We start from the raw sequence: 14,947 nt of genomic DNA, 5'->3' as shown, positions 1-14,947 counted from the left end.
TGGAAATGGTCAACTCATTATGTGAATGCTTGTCTAACAAACAATTTCCTGAGAACGCATTGTGTTTGGATAGCAGGACCTGCATTTAGGCCTTGTAGAAGTGTGTCTTTGAGTGAATGAGTGACAGATAGCTCTGACAATGAATTTTGCTAAGCAACTTGCAGTTTGTAGAAGTTTTATGATTGCTTCAGCAATTAGTTTTTAATTGTTCCATGAAATATCTGTGAATTGTAGTGAGTGGTGATAATTCTGAGCAGAACATTTATCTGATGCTTTTCTCTTGGAGACTGTGTATTCAGCTGTTAATCTAGCTCAAGTACCGTATTTTTCGCACCATAGGGCGCACCGGACCATAGGGCGCACCCAGTTTTTGGGGGGGGAAATAAAGGGAAAAAAATTATTTCCCCCCCAGGCGCGGGGCTGGGGGAAGCTCGAGCTTCCGCTGACCCCAGCCCCCAAACAGGCAGCTCTCTGCAAGTGGTGGGAGCGCTCCCGCTGCTTGCTGAGAGGTGCGCGAAGCCTGGACGTGCTGAGCTCAGCGCGCGCAGGCTTCAGCATGCAGGCAAGTCTCTGCAAGCAGCGGGAACGCTCCCGCTGCTTGCGGAGAGGTCCGCGAAGCCTGGACGTGCTGAGCTCAGCGCGCGCAGGCTTCAGCATGCAGGCAAGTCTCTGCAAGCAGCGGGAACGCTCCCGCTGCTTGTGGAGAGGTCCGCGAAGCCTGGACGTGCTGAGCTCAGCGTGCGCAGGCTTCAGCATGCAGGCAAGTCTCTGCAAGCAGCGGGAACGCTCCCACTGCTTGTGGAGAGGTCCGCGAAGCCTGGACGTGCTGAGCTCAGCGCGCGCAGGCTTCAGCATGCAGGCAAGTCTCTGCAAGCAGCGGGAACGCTCCCGCTGCTTGCGGAGAGGTCCGCGAAGCCTGGACGTGCTGAGCTCAGCGCGCGCAGGCTTCAGCATGCAGGCAAGTCTCTGCAAGCAGCGGGAACGCTCCCGCTGCTTGCGGAGAGGTCCGCGAAGCCTGGACGTGCTGAGCTCAGCGCGCGCAGGCTTCAGCATGCAGGCAAGTCTCTGCAAGCAGCGGGAACGCGAAGCCTGGAGAGCGTGAGGGGTCGGTGCGCACCGACCCCTCTCACTCTCCAGGCTTCAGCGAAAGCCTGCATTCGCACCATAGGACGCACACACATTTCCCCTTCATTTTTGGAGGGGAAAAAGTGCGTCCTATGGTGCGAAAAATACAGTATTTAGCTGCCTTGTTTTCTCACATGTGGCTCTTTAATTCACTTACACCTGCAGTCTGGTCAGCATTAATACGTACATACTGAAACTGGGTCTTGAATGTTGGTGCAGTAATTTCAGGTTCCTCCACGTCCTACGAGAGAACAAAAAAATTGTCAATTTCTGAAACTTAGTATTAATTAATCCCCATGTTCTTGCTGCTCCCTGAACTTCCTCCAGATGTGGCGCTTGGAATAGACCAGCTCCTGGGTTACAAGCCATCTGGGCTGTGTAAACTGATTTGTGCCTATATTAAACAATAATTGAACAGAATGCGGAAGACTTAATAAAGAAAATGTACATTGCCTGTAAATCCCAAAAATAAAATATTAAAATGTAGTAAATGGGCATGGAATGTGCAAATGAAGACCTGCTTATTTTAATGTGTTTAGCTGTGACCTTCTCAATTTCAGCCCAGAGGAGGGGGGGAATCTATTTTTCTCTTTTTAAAATAAAACTCCCCTATAAAACTGCTTACAGAAGTATGTGAGACAGAAACAAGGAAATATAATGTTCTGAACTTGACTGGTCCAAACCACTTGAGCTGCTGTGACAGCTCATAAAACAGAACAGTTTTTAGGTGGACTCTGTTTTAGTTGCCAGAGTGAATTTTCTTGCAGGAAGTAGCCTGAAGGTTTATTTTAGTTTCCAGACTGCAGCTTTGATCTCTCTGTTCTGTCGCTTCTCAGGTTACATAGCCCTTTTTCACTGCAGTAAATCTGCAACAGTTAAATGGAATAAAATTTCCTCCTCCTCACTGATCACATGCTGTTAAATGCCAAGCCACAGCCAGCAGAATGTTTGCAGAGCTCCACTGCATGGTACAAAAGCAGTACAAAATGTTTAATCACCTTGTCTTTCTACTCTTTCTTCACTACGAGTTCACAAATTCACTTCACAATAGAGATGCACACAGTGGAACTCGGATTTGCTGTCGTGTCTGATGAAAGGGCAGCTATGTGCATGCTTTACTCATGCGTAAGAGCAGGTTTGACAGTGATCCAAACCACAAGGATGGCAAAATGTCTCACCAGGGGCCCAACTCAACATAAAGGCTTAAAAAGAGGATTGGAAAAGTTCACGGAGGCAAAGTCTCTTGATGGCTACAAGTCATGGTGACTCTGGTGTGCCTCCACTGTTGGAGACTGCGCTTCTGAATATCAGTTCCTGGAAACCACAGGACAGAAACCGTTCTCATGCTTGGATTCTGCGTATAGGCTTCCCATACGCATCTGGTTGGTCACTGTGAGAATGCGATGCTTTACTAAATGGGCCATTGGCCTGATCCAGTAGGCTCTTCTATATTTTTTTTATAACGCAACTCCATGTGTTCATGCCTAGTTAGCGCTGTCCCAGCTTTTCCGGGCTTCGGTAAGGCAGCGCGAGCACTGCCTTCTGAGTAGACATGGTTGTTGTTTAGTCGTTCAGTCGTGTCCGGCTCTTCGTGATCCCATGGACCAGAGCACGCCAGGCACTCCTGTCTTCCACAGCCTCCCACAGTTTGGTCAAACTCATGTTCATAGCTTCAAGAACACTGTCCAACCATCTCGTCCTCTGTCGTCCCCTTCTCCTTGTGCTCTCCATCTTTCCCAACATCAGGGTCTTTTCCAGGGAGTCTTCTCTTCTCATGAGGTGGCCAAAGTATTGGAGCCTCAGCTTCACGATCTGTCCTTCCAGTGAGCACTCAGGGCTGATTTCCTTAAGAATGGATAGGTGAGGATTACACTATTAAATCAGGGATGGGAAATGTGTGTGTCCTCCCAGAAGTTGTTCATGCCTGTCTACTGACCCTGCTGGCTGGGGAGAGTTGTAGACCTGGAGGGTCAAGGTTCCCCATTCCTGAGCTAAATAAATTAGGTGAATTGAGGTTCTTTTTTTAAAAAAAAAAGGTGGAGGAAAGAAAAACCATTATTCCTAGAGCTTACTAGAAAGCCTTGTCATAGCTCTTTTACCTTAAAGACCTTATAGACATCTGAGGCCCTTTTCAATGTTGTGAAATTTTTGGGTTTCTGCTTTTGTTTTTATTACGTATTGTGTGTTATTTATATTGTAGTTGTGTGTTGTAATCAACCCTGAGATCTACAGATATAGGATGGTATACCAATTTAATTAACAATAATCCTTTACAGTGTTGAAACTTAGCATGTTTTGATAACTAAGGGATGCAGGGAGGATGATGTTATTGTTACACCTATCAGTAGTTGTAAGAATTCAGCCCATTACAAAATTTAGCAGGAGTCTTAAGATGTATCTTGATGAAAAATAACATTGAAAGCAGCTGAGAAATAGGCTCAAGTTTGGTGTGTATTTAGTATTGAATAATGTATCAAACAGTGTAGAGACCAAATTCAGTTCTTTAGGAAACATTCAAACACTAGTTGTATTTATCTGTAGGAGAAGCTACAAAACTAATGATGATTGATACTTCCTTCCTCTTGTGGATTGTTTTGTTGGTGTGCCAGTTATTTATTTACTTTTACTGTTGCTGGCTACTTTTTATTTATTTAGAAATTTTCTGGAACACATCTTCATCCAAACATGAATTCCAGTGTAGTGTATGAACTGTAATAGTGTTTTGATGATGGAATTTTTAAAACCAAAACTGACAATCGTAGCAACGAAATAAGATTTGAGAAGCACTAAACCAGAAGCCATTCAGTTAGCTAAATTAATATGGTGAATTCTAAAAAGCCTAGACAAATAAAACTGTATTAACCTGGCAGTGTCAGCGCCTCCCTTTACTTCCTCTGGGAGGATATACCAAAGAAGGCCCCCTCTCCTTCCTGGAAGTATAAAATATAGCTCTCCTACAGAAGGAACTCAAAGAAGAGCCTTGTCTGAAGATCTTAATGCATGGGTAGGCAAACTAAGGCCCGGGGGCCGGATCTGGCCCAATCGCCTTCTCAGTCCGGCCCACGGACAGTCCAGGAATCAGGGTGTTTTTACATGAGTAGAATGTGTCCTTTTATTTAAAATGCGTCTCTGGGTTTTTTGTGGGGCATAGGAATTCATTCATTCCCTCCCTCCCCCCCCAAAAAAAAAATATAGTCCGGCCCCCCAGAAGGTCTGAGGGACAGTGGACCGGCCCGCTGCTGAAAAAGTTTGCTGACCCCTGTTTTAATTCATGGGCAGGTTGGTTATGGGAACAGGTACTCCATCAGGATTTGGGTCCAAAGCTGTTTAGTGCTTGAAATAACAGAATCAGTACCCCCAAATGGGCTTGGAAATTAATAGGCAGCTGATGTGGTTGCTTTAGAAAATTTCAGGCTTGAGTGGCTGCAGCTCTGCAGAAACACAGCCCATCCACAATCCACTTTGCAGCTTGTTGGTCTTTGCTTTCATTCCTGTTTTCGACTCTGGTTCTTTCAGGCCTCAGCATCAGTCTGCTTTCAAACTGAGCAGGATGATGCCTGTCCCAGCTCACTTGTGTATGTGCCCCGTGGTGCTAGGCCAGGCCTCTGTACCATGAATGTTGTTCTGTGCCAGGTACGGAACCAATATGTGTGACTGTACAGGTGAGCACTCACATAGCTGCAGTCTCAGGTAAACAAGCTGCCTTTCTCCTACTCTCTTGAGGACTGTGCTTATGAAAGAAATTAGGTTTTGTGGGCCACAACGAATTATTGCAATTTATTGGTGTAATACTTTTCATTTTCACAGAATCATAAGAGTAGGAAGGGACCCCCAAGGGTAGTTTAGCAGGAATCTCAACTAAACATCCTTGGTGGGTAGCCATCTAGCCTCTGCTTAAAAATCTCCAATGAAGGAGAGTCCACCAGTCCTTGTGGGAGTCTGTTCCACTGTCAAACAGCTCTTGCTGTCAGAAAGTTATTCCTGACTTAGTCAGAATCTCCTTTTTTGTCACTTGAAGCCATTGGTTCAAGTCCTGCTCTTCAGGGCATGTGAAAACAAGCATGTTCCCGCCTCCATGTGACAGCCCTTTAGATATTTGAAGATGCCTATAGCATCTCCTCTCAGACTCCTCTTTGCTACTTTGACATGTCTCAGCTGATTTAGAGATCCTGAATATATGTGGTATTTTTATTTGCTCTGAAGCAGTGCAAGTCCCAAGGACTTTATAAAATGCATCATGTATTTTTGGAACATTTCCTCTTTTGACAAGTTCTCACGAGCAAATTAGAAAGCTCAGCTGCCATTCTGAAGAGGTCCTAGATCATGCTAGCAGCCCGAGTTATCCAAGAGGTTAAGTATTGGCATTTAGTTTACAGTGCAATTTTCTCTTGACAAGGCTGGCAGACCAATAGGAAAAAGAAATATTTGTGCTCAAGAGAAGTGCATATGTAGAGACCACAAGCTTAACTGATGGCTGGAAATGATTTCAGACTAAAAAAACAAATCATTAAGAGTGCAGAGGGGGGTAAAATATACAGTCCTATTTTAACGGATCTCAAAATGATCGAGCAACTGAAGTTAGTATTACACAGTAATTAGCTAAGCTAAGCTGTTCACTGCTTTAACTCCATGTTTCCCAGTCACTGTAAAGGTTCCAGGGTGCAACTAGACCTGAACCTGTTTTGCTTGTCAGTATATTCCACCAGTGGCAAGAAGCTTGTGAAACCTAAACCCATTGATACATAGTCTAAAAGATGATGATAAATTACTGTTCCCCCCTCTATTTATAGCTTTTTGTTGGATTTCACAGAAGTGCAACTGCTGTTCTGAACAGCAGGAATTCTTACATCCAAGACCTGCAATTTATCCAAGCAAACTTTGGCAGCTGTATAAAAATTTGCATATCTGAAAGGTGATGATCGTTGAATATTAACTTTGAATTAGATTGCTAGCTTGTTAACACAGTGCGGAAGAGGATGGGGCTTGAGTAGCCTATGGTTTTGAACTATGAGCATGATCTTCATTATCATGTGCACGTTTTGTTAGCAAAATTCTTGTGTACTAGTGTGGATCCATTGCCTGTTGGTGCGTTGTCTTGTCCCCATATACAAAATGGGGATTATGGTGTCACTTCTATCTGCAGCTTTAGAAAAGGAACCGTTAGCTGAACAGCTTCTATAATTACATTTTCTATTCCTGTAACACACCATGGGATCTCAGCTGAAGGACAGGCAAGAAATATTATTTATAAATAAATAAATCAAACCTTCATATAATTCTGGGATTTATTTATTTTTTAAAGAAAATTAAGGAGATCTATGAAATGGTAGGGCATTGGTGCAGAGACAAGGAGTGATTTCTTGCTGATTTCTTTGTGCCACTTCTTTGTAGCTGCTAAAGCGTTACTTGAATATTCATTCTGGAGTTCCAGCTGCAGAACACATTTTTATGTTCATATAAACTTTTTTTTAAAAAAACAATCAAACCAAAGCTTAAATTCTACCACATCGTGGAGGCCTCAGAATCTGCTTTTATGACCCTGGGTCATGCTATGTTATAACCAAATTTGCAACTACTCTGAGCACATTAGTTAGTAGGGAGAGTAGAAACATTGAACTTTCATTGTACAAATTCTACCATCCATTTTAGAAGTCAGAATTTGTGCTAATAGGCATGAAGAGATGAAACCTTCATTAGTTTGTATAATAACTTCTAAGGCCTCACTGGTACGTATTTATTAACTGCACAAAGTCTTGTTCTCTGCATGGAATAGTTTAAGGGTTTCTGCTAGTCTGATGCCTGAAATGTGTATTTTTCTGCTTCCATCTGAAGCTTAAAGAATCTCTTGTGTAGGGAAGAAATGCAATGAAGAGCAAAGGCAACACATTTTTAGACAAGCAACTCCTAGGGGTATTATAGATCTGGGCTGATTATCAGGGTGTCCCGCAAATTGGTGACAGTCTTTACTATGCTTGTCCCCTTCCAGCCACAAAGTTATCTATGAGTTACCCATGTGTGAGGGTCCCCTTATTTATATGTTAGTGTTTGGGTATGATTGCTCCTCTCTCGTTGTTGTTTGCCACACTGACTAAGAAATGCCTAAAAAGTTCTGTACCAGCACCATGTCTCCATTGGACTTCTGACGCTGGCATTAAAACTATCCTTACATTTAAAACTTTAGACACCAGCATTTCAATGTGGGAATTGACCATAAAGGAGCAGCAATTATGTCACAAAAGTAACATGTAAATTAGGCCAGATTCACAGCCTTCCCAGTGATCTTTCCAGTGATCTGAATGTTTTAATATTATGTTGGTTTAATGTCTCAAATTGTCATAGCGGAGCCATCACATACGCAAACCATTTGGAAATAACCAAAATGTCTCGAGCTCTGAACTGTAAGGCTCTGCACCTAATTACTTTCATGTTTATTGAACTAAAGGAGTTGATTTGATCGGAACGTAATTGAAACCATGATTCCCCTCCCCTACCTAATTAAAAATATGTCCAGGAGTAGTTTTGAGGAGGTTGAAGTAAATTGAAAGTGACTGGGAGCAGCTAACAACATCCAGAGATGAGGAGAGAGTGCCACCTACTGGTTCAAAAAGGCCTCTGCCTTGGCAGCCTGCTCCTCTGCCCCTTTGTACCCAGCAAAGAAATGCACGGAGTTGGGCACAAAAGGTTTTGCCAGCAGGGCAGCTTCTGTTCAGTCTATGGAGGATGCTTCCAGATGGGTGCTCAATTTGCAGAAGGGCTGTCACAATATCACCAATGGGCCATTGACTATCAGGTTTTCCTCCAGAAGGGTAAATCCAGATTAAAAGGAATGTGTGGAAGTATGGGCTGGCCTTTTAATGATAACGACATGTGGATGCTGCAAAAACTTGCACGCGTGAGAAGCACCAATTACACAGAGGGCCGTCATTTAGCGGAACCAACATTAAGGATTTTTGAAGCCAAGATTATGTCTCATCTCTTATATGGGGTTACCATTGCAGGGAGGAACTTGATGTACTACTTCAGAATAGATTCCTGCGTGCGATATTGGCAGTGCCACATAATACACCTGCAGCACTACACGCTATAAGGCCTTAACTGTATAAAAGTTTGTATGCACAAATCCATGTTTCTGTATTGGGGTAAAATACCATTGCAGCCAAAACAACACTTAGCCAAAAGATGCTTTTTGGATTTGCAGACAAGAGAAGGCTGGGTAAAATCTCGTAGAGGTCTGATGCAGAGTTATTTGATCTCCCCGACAGTGATACTGGTAGTTGCTCCTGGTCACAAGAGGCGAAATATTGTGTTTAGCAAAGATGCAAAAAAAGATATTGAATATATAAAGAATTGCCACCCTGCTATTTGGTACACTAAAATTAAATCAGACCACAAAAGGGTTATATGTACTTGCGTGAATTAACTTTTTTCCCTGTTATATGAGCTTTCACTCAGCTCAGATTTCAAACAATGCCTACTGAATATCTGGATGGGAGATTTACTAACAGATCTGTAAAAGAGTACCTTTATACATGTGGATCAGGGCTTATTGAGGATCTGACACATTATATTTTATATTGTCCACTGTATGATTCACTCAGAGCTAAATTTATCTCCCCTTTTCAGATTGCCTTAGAACAGTGATGGCCAAACTTGGCCCTCCAGCCGTTTTGGGACTACAAGTCCCATCATCCCTAGCTAGCAGAACCAGTGGTCAGGGATGATGGGAATTGTAGTCCCAAAATAGCCAAGTTTGGCCATCACTGCCGTAGAAGGTCACCCAGATGATTTGAAAATTAAATGGCTGCTGGCAGATGTTGACAATTGCATCAGTTCTAAGGTGGCACCATTTACACTAGTGGCAAGAAAGAGAAGGTCAACATTTCCGGATAGTGCAAGTGCCAAACCCCAGGGATGCTGACCAGAAGGAATGCTTTTACATTTTGGACATTGTAGATTTGTCCTGGTCCGGTGCATGAAATGTCTTTTGCTTTGCAGCTGTGCGATTTGTGCTCATACTGCTTTGTGATGGCTATTGGCTATAAACAATAAAATATGATGATGATGAATGCTTGGGTATGATGGACCAACGATTTGATTGAGTATAAGGCAACATTTTCCATGCAAAGCACTCTGTGTTAATTGCTGCTTCCATGTTACGCTGGTCACCCAAGTAGCCTTAATTTGCTGGAGAAACAGCTGATTTGATAAGAACCAGTTCTCTAAGACAGTGTTCCCCAACCTTGGGCCTCCAGCTGTTTTTGGACTACAATTCCCATCATCCTTGACCACTGGTCTTGCTAGCGAGGGATGATGGGAGTTGTAGTCCAAAAACAGCTGGAGGCCCAAGGTTGGGGAACACTGCTCTAAGACAGGGCAGAGACTTCAGACCCCAGCATATACTTGATACCAAATAGGTACATTTCAATATATTTTTGCATTCTGGAAAAAGTCAGAGGGGACCTTGCACTGCGTGGTGTCTGTTTGCAAGGGTCTGTTTTCAAATGTCAACTCAGGTGTTTTTCTTTTCTGCATAGCGTTGCTGTGGATGGATTTGGCCAGCCCATGGGTATCCCAAGCCGCCCCACCACTGCTTACGGATATCGGCCGGATGAACCGTACTACTACACCTTTGGAGCCCGATAAAACATCCTGTTGTATTAAACTATTGCCTTCCCGTATTCTTGAACTGTAGTTAAATTAAGACTTATCTCCGTCTTCTTAGTGCATGGTTATACAGTTTACGGGTCTTTGTGGTGTATTTTCTTCTGTATGTGTTGCAAAGAAATGTTAGTCGTTCTCTGACTCCCTTTTTGTACAGTTTGTGCTGTATGTTGAAATCTATTAACTGGAATGTCAACACTTGTTATGTATATTAAGCGACTAATTTAATTGCTATTAAATGCAGGTCCTACATGTAGACCGTGGTACTGAATACTGAGGCTCTGTGAGTTTTTAATTAAGCTTACTACAGTTGATGAGCAATAATTTTAACTAGCTTCTGAAAAAGTAATTGATTTATCCTTTTAAATGTCCTTGAAGAAGGCTGAATAACACCCTTAAATCCAGGGTTTGCCACCTTCTATGAGACTTTACGAACAGAGACACACTTCGTACACCTGCTAGGAGTGATATGTTGTATTAGTGTCATTGAATAGTTCTAATACAGGTGTTCATATACATTTGTGACCATGCTACATGCAAACTTCAGGAGAAATCCTATGCACATGGTGCCCTGTGCCTTGTTTAAATACATGGAGTAGTGTCAGAATGGTGAAAACCAATAGGGCAAACTTGGAAAAGGTGCATACATCTGAATGCCAGATGTTGACTTTACTCTTCTTTGGAGCAACTGCGCTTAATTTACCTCTGTGTTTCCTGGGGAACTTGTACTTACATGTGTACAAGCATAGATGGGGGATCCAGACCATAGTGACATTCTTAATTAACTGAGACGTAAAAGTACAATTCCACATTTTCCATATTCATATTCTAGAACAGTGATGGCCAAACTCGGCCCTCCAGCTGTTTTGGGACTACAATTCCCATCATCCCTGACCACTGGTCCGTTAGCTAGGGATGATGGGAGCTGTAGTCCCAAAACAGCTGGAGTGCCAAGTTTGGCCATCACTGTTCTAGAGGAAAACCGTTGCTGTAGACCAGAGCTTTCCAAATTTTTCACGTTGGTGACACACTTTTTGGACATGCATCATTTCGCAACACAGTAATTCCGTTTTGCATCATTTCGCGACATAGTAATGCAGTTTTACTAGCAAACTCGAGGTTACACTAACCCCTTCCAGCCCCAGGAGAGAGTTCGTGCAACACACCTACACACTGCAGCCAACACACTAACATGTCGCGACACACGGTTTGGAAAGCTCTGCTCTAGACGGAATGTGCCTTTCAAAGGACAGGTGTATCTTTCTGCTTAATTATATAGCAATGCCACCCCAGGAGAACACTGTGTTGCAAGGAGCTGTTTTGCCAAGAAGCCCAGTCTATGCCGCATGGAATAATGGTGTGCGAATCAGGACTGACTACATAGTAGACATTAACGGAAAGATTCATCTTTGAAACACAGACCCTCCACCTTCATTTGTGCCAGGTCTCTCTTACCTATGCTGCACTTTATATATCATTAATATGGCAAAACGATACTAATCCTGAACTACATTTTGTAAACTGCAATGGACGTTTTGACTTCTCCTGTATTTGAGCTTCAAAATGACTTGGCAAACCACATCCTAATGTCTCCATATCGTATGGAGCAAGGATCATACTTGGTGAAATGAAAAATGTGTGCTGGGGAAAAAACCCCAGACCTCCCACTCTGGTAATTTCTTTCCATGTTCATTTTGCTATCCAAAATACTCCCAGGAAATATCTCCCCAGAGTCCTTTTACTACATTTAATGGAGAACTATTTGTTTTAATGACTGTAGAAGCTGTCTGTTTGTGTTGCTTTTTTGTTAAAATGCTGAAGCAATTGAGTTGGGGGGGCTTAGACATACGCAGACCACCTGCCTTGAGTGTTTGGTTCTCACCTCAACGACTCACACTTCAGACCCCTTGAGCGGTTACTAGCAGTTTTCCCAATGTGCATTGGGACTGAACACACAAATCCCACAGAAAGGAACTATGGAAATAAATTTTAATAGCAGCTAGACTGGTTTAATCTGATCCTGGATTCGGTCCCATAATATATGAAGCAGGAGGGTTTATTAATTTCTGTAGTATTTTGGCGCTATATTAAAATGCCTCGGCTCATGCTAGCTTTCTCCAGACGCTGATGGCGTTATTAATGTTACTGACCCTTACACGTTGCCCCACTACACGGAATGCATCCTTCACCTGGGCTTGTGTCTGATACGAAAAGGAAAGATTGATTGTCCATAAATTACTAATATGCAATGCGACAAGCACACAAGAGTTTATGTGTACAGAGTTAGGCCAGCATCTCCTAGAATCTAGGGGCTGGATTATGACTTTCAAATATTGGCTAAAAATTTATTTTAATACAGACACGGAAAGCTTACTTCTTTATTGAGAGATACACATAATTCTACATGGTTTTCTGATATTACCCTCAAACTCAGGCAAATAGGGATTGCAATAGGTTCCCTTCTTCTATTGGATGACTCACAAATCTCTCTCATCAGGCAGAGGCTTCTAGATCATGAAACCCAAAAACTCTACCCCTCCCAGCCTTTTTATGCACCTCTGTTTATTTAGGGTTGCAGCCCCACCATGGTGTCATGCCTAATAATTTAGAAACTCCATTGCAGAACTTTTATGCTAGCTCGTCTAAATGCATTCCCCTCTCATCTGTATTGTTTGGAAGGTGTCAAAAAATCCCCTTCCGAAACAGATTCTGTCTCTGTAATAAGAAAACACCAGATACATCACATAATTTTGGGTTGCCCTCTTCTCTACACCCATCGCAGAGATCTCCTAGTGACTCCCTTACAGCTCAGAATGTTGTTTTGCAAAGAGTCTGTAATCCAATATTTGCTGAGAGATGCTACTCCCGAAAGATTGTTTCCGGGTACTTGGCTGAGATCTTTAAAACTAAATCTAAAATTGCCTGATTTATTCCGTGGTGGATATCTAGCCTTCAGTGGCTTCAAATTGCAAGAAAGGAGATTCCGACTAAACATCAGGAAGAACTTTCTGACAGCAAGAGCTGTTCAGCAGTGGAACAGACTCCCACGAGAGGCGGTAGACTCTTCCTCCTCGGAGGTTTTTAAGCAGAGGTTGGGTGTGTTAGGACAGTGTTCCCCAACCTTGGGCCTCCAGCTGTTTTTGGACTACAACTCCCATCATCCCTTGCTAGCAAGACCAGTGGTCAAGGATGATGGGAATTGTAGTCCAAAACCAGCTGGAGACCCAAGGTTGGGGAACACTGTTAGGATATTGATGTTCCGTTCCACCTTAAAACAGATGTGTGGATTGTTTTATGTCACGTGTCTGTTTACACTCCAGCACAGCTTGCTGGGAATTTTTGTTTGTGTGTATAGCTTTTGCTGCTTGCTCTTGGACACGAAAGGGAGAAGACATGTTTTTCCTTTGTTCACATATGCTGAATAAACTGCCTGTAAAGTCTACTGACGCTTCTGTTTGCGCAGTGTTATTTTCTCTGCTGATTGGAGCGTGCTCCAGCTTCTGAAGGCTTCTGAAACTGCAGGTCGCTGTTTCATGCTGAGCCAAGGACCGGAGATCGCCCGGCTACCGGCCGGTGGGCTGGAGCTAGCTGGGGCTGGCAAATTGCCCCTGTTTCCTTGGAAGCATCTGTCATGGATGCTTTAGTTGAGATTCCTTCATTGTACGGGGTTGGACTAGATGACCCTTGGGTCCCTTCCAACTCTAAGATTCTATGATTGTCCCTTTGGGAAAGAGAACTTGCAAGTCAGTACTTCCAAATATGTCTGGTAAGTTTACATTCTTCGTAATACACTCCGTCTCCCTTTTTCTTGACATACCGTAATTCAAATCCTACAGGTGACCTTCCATTGAAGAGCTTTCTTGATCCCTGAAGGCGTTCAGGAAATATACTGAATTCCTCTTACCTCTGTAAAGATGACAATATTGAAATCTTGCTGCCTTTAAAATTTGAATAACCCCTGAACGGATGCCATCAAGTTATTTGAATAATTGTTGTTACAGATAATTGTCAGAGAGGCAGGAGTTCTTCTTTTTATCCATTTATCTATTAATTTAGTTATTTTCCTCTGTTCTTTTTTTCTTTCTCTTTTTTATATAATTGCGTTTTGCAAGGATCATGAGTATTCCATTTTATATTTTCTTTCTCTTTATTCTTTTTGATATATAGCTTTCTATTATCTTAATAAAATTGTCAAAAAAAACCCACTGCAAAATAACTGCAAAACTTTGGCACTGGTTTCCAGGGGATCCCAAATGTTGGGGTTCATAGTTGTTAAGTACGAACCCCGTGTTTGATATATCAATTATTCCTTTTGTGGGGTGCTGCAAAACGCGGGGTTTTCCGCTGCAAAAAAACTGCAAAACGTTGGCACAGGTTTCCGCCCTTCTTCCTAAGAACCGTTGCTCCAAGCAGCAACTTGCCTTCTTGTCCCTCTTTATCCAGAACTGTTTCCCCCCCAAAAGGGCACATTTTTTCTTGTGGTACGTCATGCCTCATGTGACCTCCCCTTCCCGACACAATTTTTCTGCGGGAAGGAAAGGACAGCACCTGCATGGCCAATTGATGATGATGATGATTTTATACCCCGCCCATCTGGCTGGGCTTCCCTAGCCACTCTGGGTGGCTTCCAACAAAATATTAAAATACAGTAATCCATTAAACATTAAAAGTTTCCCTAAACAGGGCTGCCTTCCGATGGCCCTGCACTGGAGTCTTATTTCCTTGTGTCCTTAACTGCATCGCTATCAGTCACCTTCTGAACAGGAGAACTGGTCCACCCTGTGTTTAAAATCTAACACCTGCCACCTTTCCTTCAATACTCCAATTTGTACCATTTATTCATTTGCAACATCCCCTCATTCTAGCACAGGCTTCCTCAACCTCGGCCTTCCAGATGTATTTGGCCTACAACTCCCATGATCCCTAGCTAGCAGGACCAGTGGTCAGGGATGATGGGAATTGTAGTCTCAAAACATCTGGAGGGCTGAGGTTGAGGAAGCCTGCTCTAGCCGTTATGGGTGCGCCCTTGCAACCCCCCCCCCAAAAAAAAACTTACTGTAGATCTGTAACAATCTAAATAATTGTAATAAAAATATACACTGTCATGGGGACAGAGATGCCCTCTCTGAGAATTGCAGAACATTCACTGAGAGTCTTTTGG

General features: G+C 43.0%; 1 protein-coding gene across 1 annotated transcript in view; it reads left to right on the top strand.

Annotated features, from left to right (window-relative positions):
• KIFAP3 (kinesin associated protein 3) overlaps window positions 1-10,057 on the top strand; it is a 73,357-nt gene extending 63,300 nt beyond the window's left edge. Inside the window, exon 20 of the mRNA XM_028732451.2 lies at window positions 9,660-10,057. Within this exon, the coding sequence (XP_028588284.2) occupies window positions 9,660-9,768 (109 nt within the window). The 3' untranslated portion in view covers window positions 9,769-10,057. The remainder of the gene's footprint in view (window positions 1-9,659) is intronic.
• Window positions 10,058-14,947: the final 4,890 nt, after the last annotated feature.

Source organism: Podarcis muralis, chromosome 5 (genome assembly GCF_964188315.1).
Source record: "Podarcis muralis chromosome 5, rPodMur119.hap1.1, whole genome shotgun sequence".
NCBI lineage: Eukaryota > Metazoa > Chordata > Lepidosauria > Squamata > Lacertidae > Podarcis > Podarcis muralis.
This window is presented reverse-complemented; position numbering and strand designations above follow the sequence as displayed.